The sequence below is a fragment of the Epinephelus moara genome, chromosome 9 (genome assembly GCF_006386435.1).
Source record: "Epinephelus moara isolate mb chromosome 9, YSFRI_EMoa_1.0, whole genome shotgun sequence".
In the NCBI taxonomy this organism is placed as follows: Eukaryota; Metazoa; Chordata; class Actinopteri; order Perciformes; family Serranidae; genus Epinephelus; species Epinephelus moara.
This window is the reverse complement of record NC_065514.1, coordinates 36,125,696-36,133,555: the sequence shown is the minus strand read 5'-3', so window position 1 is coordinate 36,133,555 and position 7,860 is coordinate 36,125,696. Positions and strand designations below refer to the sequence as shown.

General features: G+C 40.4%; 1 protein-coding gene across 1 annotated transcript in view; it reads right to left on the bottom strand.

Annotated features, from left to right (window-relative positions):
- Positions 1 to 7,860, bottom strand: part of tln1 (talin 1) — a 173,487-nt gene that overhangs the window by 86,580 nt on the left and 79,047 nt on the right. Inside the window, exons 24-29 of the mRNA XM_050052653.1 lie at positions 7,718 to 7,831; positions 7,031 to 7,165; positions 5,142 to 5,270; positions 4,643 to 4,745; positions 2,938 to 3,146; positions 2,496 to 2,615 (exon numbers count right to left, since the gene is read on the bottom strand). Coding sequence (XP_049908610.1) covers positions 2,496 to 2,615; positions 2,938 to 3,146; positions 4,643 to 4,745; positions 5,142 to 5,270; positions 7,031 to 7,165; positions 7,718 to 7,831 — 810 coding nt within the window. The remainder of the gene's footprint in view (positions 1 to 2,495; positions 2,616 to 2,937; positions 3,147 to 4,642; positions 4,746 to 5,141; positions 5,271 to 7,030; positions 7,166 to 7,717; positions 7,832 to 7,860) is intronic.

Below are 7,860 nucleotides of genomic sequence, written 5' to 3'. Positions count from 1 at the left end.
TTTTTCTTCAGATAAATCTGATAATTGTTGCTCGGTCTCTTTACTCATTTATTTAGTATAGCGTCCACACACCTTCTCATTCTACATATACATAGAGGTATACTGGTGGCTTTACAGCCTACATTTTATTGATTATCTCTGATCCCCACGGTCAATTTGGTTGTTGCGACAGTGCGAGCCTAGGTGGCGCCAAGCTAAAAAAACCCGAATCCTATCTGTTGAATAATAACAGAGGTCAGTACAACAATGTTATCAAAGCAATCCCTCAATCTGTTATTGTGATGTCATATCATTTATTTCAAAACAATGTACCGAATATCCCTTCGCTTTTGTTTAATGGTCATAACATCACTAATTCAAAACTACCTAATTTCACAATCTGTTAAAGAATTATATCTGTTCTCATCAAACAGAAATTCAATTCTACAATTCTTCTCTAAAAAAGAAGCCGAGAGTCTGAGATCGGAATTCTTCAAGTTTCCTGTTGAACCAAAAGCGAAGGAGGTTCACTTTAAGATTCTCAATGAAATATACCTCTCTGCTGAATTCTTAAGACGTCGTTTTGGTTTAGATTATAATAACTGCTTGTTCTGTGATGAACACATTGAAACTAACAAACATTTATTTTATGTATAGCCCCTTTTCCACCAACATTTCCAGGAACTTTTATTACCAGGAATTTATTTACGTGAGTAAAATAATTCCTGGTAATCTGTGTGGTTTGCATTTCCACCGCACCTCAAAGTTCCGGAAAATTTATTCAAATTAGCGTGATGACGTAGATGATTAGGTGTGTGCCCTGTATTGGCTCCGACAGCTTGGCTGGTTACATGCTGGTGTAGAGAGTAGGGCCTGTTTGTCTCAGCCAGCAGCTAACTTTTAAAGTATTTTAAGATAAGTGTCAAACTAAGTTAGTCTACACACAGACAGCTGTCATTTGAGCTTATTAGTAACAAGTGTCCTTGTGTAAGACATAACGTTTGTGTCAGTGGATGAGAGACTGTAGACGGAGCATATTGACTATCGCTGTCTGCATGTTTACATGTTCATGCTTGCTGAACACATGTATTGATAAAGTATTGGCTTCTTATCCACTAAGGGTAAATGTCACTTACAATAACGAGTGTAGCTGCCGTCAACTCATTTTCGAGTTATCTTTACTTTGTTTCCATCGCGGCCGCTCGGCTGTTCACCAGTTACCGTGTCATATAGACGTGTGTGTATGTGTGTGTGTGTGTGTGTGTGTGTGTGTGTGTGTGTGTGTGTGTGCGTGTGTGTGTGTGTGGATGTGTGTGTATGTGGAGGAGTTCAGCACCGGCACAAAAGAACCGATACCGTTAGCGCTTACGTATCAACACTACGGTCTCTGATAATTTAGCCCCGGGGCTAATGTAGTACCGGGTGTCGGTACCCCTCCTTAATCAAAACACAAATGAAGTGAAGTGAAGTGAAGTGAAGTGAAGTGAAGTGAAGTGCGGAACGCTGCAAGTGTGTGTTCCACCGATGAGCGTTCTTTGGCAAACAGCCCCACCCCTCAACAATTCAGAGTAATCTGAAAAGTCCTACCCCCCTACTAGGTACTTTTTACAGGGAAAGTTTGGGGTTGAGGGAAAGTTTTTTCCCCGGGTAATTTCGGTGGAAACACGCTGAGGCTTTTCAAAAGCCCGGGTAAATGAGAAAAGTTCCTGCGGTGGAAAAGGGGCTAATGTAATTTTGCTCATGCCTTTTGGGATGATTTGCATTATTGGTTGTTTCCTAAATTTGTCAATTTCTCTAATCTAACAAAGGAAAATGTTTGTTTGGTTTACCTGTGAAAGATCTGTTACATAATCTGGCAATCAACTCAATCATCATTCTTGGAAAGTTTTTTATATATAAAAACAGATTCATAAAATCTAAACCAAATTTCTGTTTTTCACAAGGAAATGTGTCATTATTTTCATCACTGAAATATATGGAGAAAAAGAATGTAATGAAACTTTGCAAGTTAGCAGAGGACCTTAACCTTACAGAGAACCCCTAGCTCTATTCTCTTATTCCTTAATGAATTTCTTTTTATTTATTTATGTGCCTTTTTTGTTGTTTATTTTATTTAAATAACATATTTACATCTGTTCTAAAGTCAGGTTTTAGTCGGACTTACACAATAAATTGATTGAGTCTCTTTAGCTGCTAAATGCTCTACTTTGTTTACCAGCTAGTTTCTAACTGTGTCTGCTGTTTGCTACTGAGCAGGCAGTGTACAGTGGCCCTATCACAGAAAACACTGCCTGATGAGAGCACAGAGGCTGAACCAAACAGAAAAGCTGAGGGTCATAAAACCAAAACAATGACCTAAGACATGTTAAAAGTGTCACACAGCTGAGGGAAACTGTATAGTTGTGAGATTTCTTTGTGGGTTTATCACTATGAGCAGCACCTTTTCACATGCTAGTTATTTGATCATATATAATACAATTCATCTATACAAATACTAGTAATATAATCTTACTTACAGAATCAGCCAGGAGAGTCTTGCTGGCTTCACCCACAGTGCGGATGGCATTGTCCACATCCCTCTGGCCAGGAAGGCAGTTGACACATCTGTTCAGGGCCTGAGAAACTGCCTTAGCCACCTGCACACACAGACAAACAGACACAGACACAGACACACACACACACATCAGTGTTGATTTACATGAGTCAAACAAAGAGTTCATGTCTCTCTTTGAGTCATTGTCACTCATCTGCCAACAGTCTCATTTCACAAACAGCTCCACTTCATGCTCTCATGTCACTGCCTGCCAAAACTAAAGCCTCCATCTACAGTATGTGTTAGCTCATTCTAAAATTATCTAAATTAAGAAAGATGCAGCTGCCAGTGAGGAATTAAGCATTGTGGCCCTCTGCATTACTGACACCCCCACACCTGTATCTGTCCCTCAGTCTGTGTCTGACCTGGGCCAGCCGCTGCTGACTCTCTGCATCTCCTGGCTTGGCAATGGCCCTTTTGGTCTCTTCGATCAGGTTGGCTGACTTGTCCATGACGTCACTAGCACAGTCGAGCATGGCGTTACGCGCTGGTGAGTCGTCAGTGGTGGCAGCGACTCCTCTGGCAGCTGAAGCCAAGGATTTGAGAGCCTGGGCCACGTCCCTGGCTGCCATGCCTGGATCCAACAGGAGAGAGGGAAGTAACTTCAGTGAGTGGAGTGGATAAATACCACATGAACACACCTGTCACTATTAGAGGAGACTATTAGGAGACCAAGAGTGTTAAACATTTAATAAATAAAGGCGACATTATGAAATAAATAACCACAAAAAGACAGACAAGATACAATATAACCTTTAAATCTGGAGTAATAAAACACATTACATCTTATCATTATGGCATGTTATCTCATGCGGTTTCTAGTTTGTTGCAGCTAATTTCTCTCAGTGATGTAATTAGCTGTTTGCTCTTAAACAACTAACCCTAACCCACGGCATTATGAAATTGTGAAATAATAACAGACTTTGGAAAAAAATAGCTGGAATGAATATACAAACGACCTGCATTAAATTATCATGTTATAACAAAAAACAGCAGGGGGAGGAAATAAGCTGAGTTTTAAAAATGTATATGAATTTCACAGTGATATTGTGTATTTTGTCAGTATTTATTCATATGGTTATTTGAAAATTAATGACATATATTTTGAACACTGTGGATCTCTGTATGACAGTGTTTTATAGTTCTTTGTGGAGTCCATTTAACAGGTTGCTGAAGATGTATTTTATTGTTTTTACAAAAAAATTAAACACTGCATTTTAATTGTGAGCATTTTGCTGGCAGTATTTTTGTAGACTACTTTATTAATGTTTTTGATATTTTAGGGGTGGAGTGTGGACCGGTGGCTGGAGAGGTGCCACTTCACCTCCTGGACGCTGCTGAGGTAACCATGGCCTTTCAAATGATTCTAGTGTTGCAAAATGATTTAAATATTTTTATTTATTTAGGCTTTTAATCTTATTTATGTACACAGCATCAACAGAGAGGCCAAGGGAGGAAAGGAGCAAGAGACACTTCTTCCTCGTTATATATGTCTTGTATATGAAATGTCTGTGTTGTCGCTGTATTTTTTAAACCCATCTGTCGCCTGCATCCAGGCGCCGTCTCAATGTCACACAATAGACGACAACTACCAAGAAGAACAGCGATGCGCTATGATCCACCTCACACACACACTACCAAACAAATGCTCACCTGGCACAATCAAGCAGCTCTGCCTCCCACACATGCAGGGGTACTGCACATGTGCTACTGCAGTCATTTCATTCATCTCACAGACTGACTTGGCATAGCACGTGCAACATATAGACCGATGTGCCACTGTAGACTAATTAACAGACAGATTAAACAGAGTAGCAGCTTTGTGTCTCTCTCTGAGTGTTGCTGGAGAACTGGTGAGTGAGCACTGTGCAGAGAGTGTGAGAGGAGAGATGCACATTGGCATGCATTACGTAACGCAACTTGACCCTTTTGACATAAACAATGTTGTCTAAATCTATATTTTGCTTGAAATATATCAATATATTTACATAATTGTTATATTGCCCAGCCCTGAGTGAGGGACATTTATTTTTCTGTTGCTCTTGTGAGATGTGTTTCTTTTAAACCCACCTGTGTAGTTCTCATTGCCCTGGGTGGCCTCACTCAGTAGCTGAGCGATAGCTGAGCTCACAGCCTTGGTGCTGGTACCCAGATCCTGGGAGCATTTCTCAAGCTGAACAACACAGCAAGGAGACAGCAGAAGAAACAAACTGTTATTCATACTGTTCATACACTCAGTTCATGGCATGGCACAACCTGGTAAGGAATACAGACTGTTTGGTAAGCAAGCAGGCACTGCTGCACTTTGTTTTTCTGGATTATGAATTATGGTTTTGTGACTTCTGTCTCATTTCTACAGTGCCTGTGTATTTATATCTCTCTCAAGGCATGTGCAACACTTGTTTTGTTGTATGTAATATATTATGTCTGTGGTGTACCACTGTGCTGTTGTGTTGACTTTGTATTGTTTCAAGTTGATTGCAGCCGGGCGGGGCACTATTGCCCAAGCCAAGTGTCCCTCCAGGGACAAAAAAGCATGTCTCATCTCATCTTATCTCATCTGTCTCACCGTCTCTCCTGGCAGTGGTTTGAGTTTGCCCTCCTCAGCTGAAGCCTTGGCCTCCTGGAGGTCCTTCTCCAGACCTCTCACCATTGACAGAGCGTTGTCTATCTCCAATGGACCGCACGCTTCCTGAGCCTACACACACACACACACACACACACACACACACACACACACACACACACACACACATTTCAGTGCTGTCTGAAAATGTCACAAGTCACTGACAGCTGGCTTATTAATGTTTTATATTTGTTTCCAGTAGGGCTGGACAATATATGGATATTATATCAATATCATGCTATGAGACAGATATGGTCTTAGATTTCGGATATGTAATATCATGAATGTTGTCTTTTCCTGGTTTTAAAGGCTGCATTACAGTAGAGTGATTATTCCACAGTCAAACCTAGATTATTATCACAATATCGATAGAGGTGTTTGATCAAAAATGTCTTGATTTCATTTTTTCCATATCACCCAGCTGTAGTTTCAGGTCCTATAACATAACAGTTGAAACTGCTACACCTGAGTTTTGACATCAGGACCTCTGAAGCTCTGCAATATGAGGTTCTTCTTTTAACTTTTTGGTAGCCCTGTTATGAATGAAACTTGCCCACACACGGAGCAAGCTGTTTTATGTGTCAATTTTACAGGTGTTGATTGTGCTAATGATGAAATCTCAGTACACACACCCCCTCATGATCAGGTGGCATTCATCAGGCTGAAAGGAGCGATGTATGATTTGTGCATTTAAGAGTTTTTTTAATCTGACTTGGAACACTTGCGCAAACAAACGTCACAGAAAGAAAGACAGCATAAGAATTGAGATGTTCTTGCATGAGGCCCATTATTTACTTACCATCCTGCACTGCCTACCTCTACAAAATTCATAATAGTACTGCATCAAAAAACAGATACTAGCTCAAAAGCTCTACTATGGCCCACTGAACAAAGCATCAATCTAATACTGATTCTTTAAAGGAATACCTTACCCTGAAAATGACCATCTGTTTATCAATTGCTTGCTACATTGCATTTGTTACATTTCATTGGTTTTTCTCACATGCGTCCACAGTTAAGATTTCAAACAAGATAAACATTTTTCCTGAATTTAAGTAAATGGGGACTGTATTTAACAGCAAAACTATATTGTAACATCCAAACTGACACAACTTGTGCAGTATAGTCCAAGTCTCATTTATCCAGTTGTATGCTTCGTACCTCCCGAACACATGTATTTTAGCTAAAACCTTTCAATAAACATGTCAGTACAAACTGTCTCATGCACAGCCCAGTAGCATGCCTGTACACGTATGTGCATTTGAACTCTGCTCAAGGTTAAACACAAGGGGCGTGCTACTTGTAGGTGGAAGTGTTCTATATTGTAATGTTTAGGTAAAAATGCATGTGTAGTCCTGAGCATACGACTGGCTAAATGAGACTTGGATTATACTGCATAAGTTGAGTGAGAGCTTGTCAACAGATGTTTTGATATCATTTTGCTGTTGTTAAATGTTGTCCACATGTACTTCAATTCATAAAACATGTTCTCCTTGGATTTTCCATTGGCCATGGAGGCATGTGAGATAAACAACATTTTATTCACAAATTCAACATTAACACACAGTGAGTAATTGATGTATAAATAGTCATTTTGTGGTTTAAGTTTTCTTTAAGACTTGACCAGACCTGACAGTATCGGTATAGTCACTACAGTGCTCATACGACGAGTAAAAAAAGAAACTAAATGAAAAATGATCTGTGGAATAATTCAGATTAAGTTATATAATGCTCTGGAGCTCTCACTGTGGCATTTTTCATGCATGTTAGGGAATTCTGGGGTGGGACCACATAATAAAGACAATATAATAAGGAATGGGTATGTGTAGTACCTTCTGTGAGGCTGTGCGGAGCTCAGCCAGGGCACTGGCCAGGTTCTTAGCACATTGGCTGAGCTGCATAGCCGAAGCCTGGTCACTGATGGTGGGAACTGTAGCCTTGGAGGCTGTGACCATCTTAGCACCAGGCTGGAAGAGGACAGGAACAGACAGACTGTTACCACTGGGTTTCAAGATTAACTCCACAATACGACAGTCATAGTCATTTGTAGAGTGGGTCTAAAGCATCTCATGTTTGTCCTAAAGGTGAAACTACAGGTAAGGTAAAGGGTCATTAAATCCCTAGTGAACATGAATTTTCTCTGCAAAAGTCATGCCCATTAGTCCACTGGAGGCAAGTGGCCTAATTTAAATCAAATGTATGATAAAAGTCAGAGGGCTCATTAAAATGGATTTATCCTCTGGACCATGAAAGTCTACAAAACATTCAGTTTAATGGAAATCTAGCCATTGCTGATAATGCTGACCATGTTCTCATCATAGTAGACAGCATGTCAGCATCTCAACTTTACAGTGCTGCATTATCGGGATAAATCACATTATCTGAACAACCACAAAACAATAAACAAGCATTAAGATATAATCTGTTAGTGGCTGTATACATTACTGCTGTACCACTATTACTGTGCTGTACTGTTCATCAGTGTTACAGTGTGAATAAAGCCCCTGGTGAACAGTCACCTGCAGGAAGTTCTGGCTGGCACTGATGAGGGCCAGCTGAGCGCTGGGGCTATCAGGCTGAGACTGGCTGCCTCTGACTCCCTGAACCAGCTGAGGGATCTGCTCTGCCACCACCTGATCGCACACACACACACACACACACA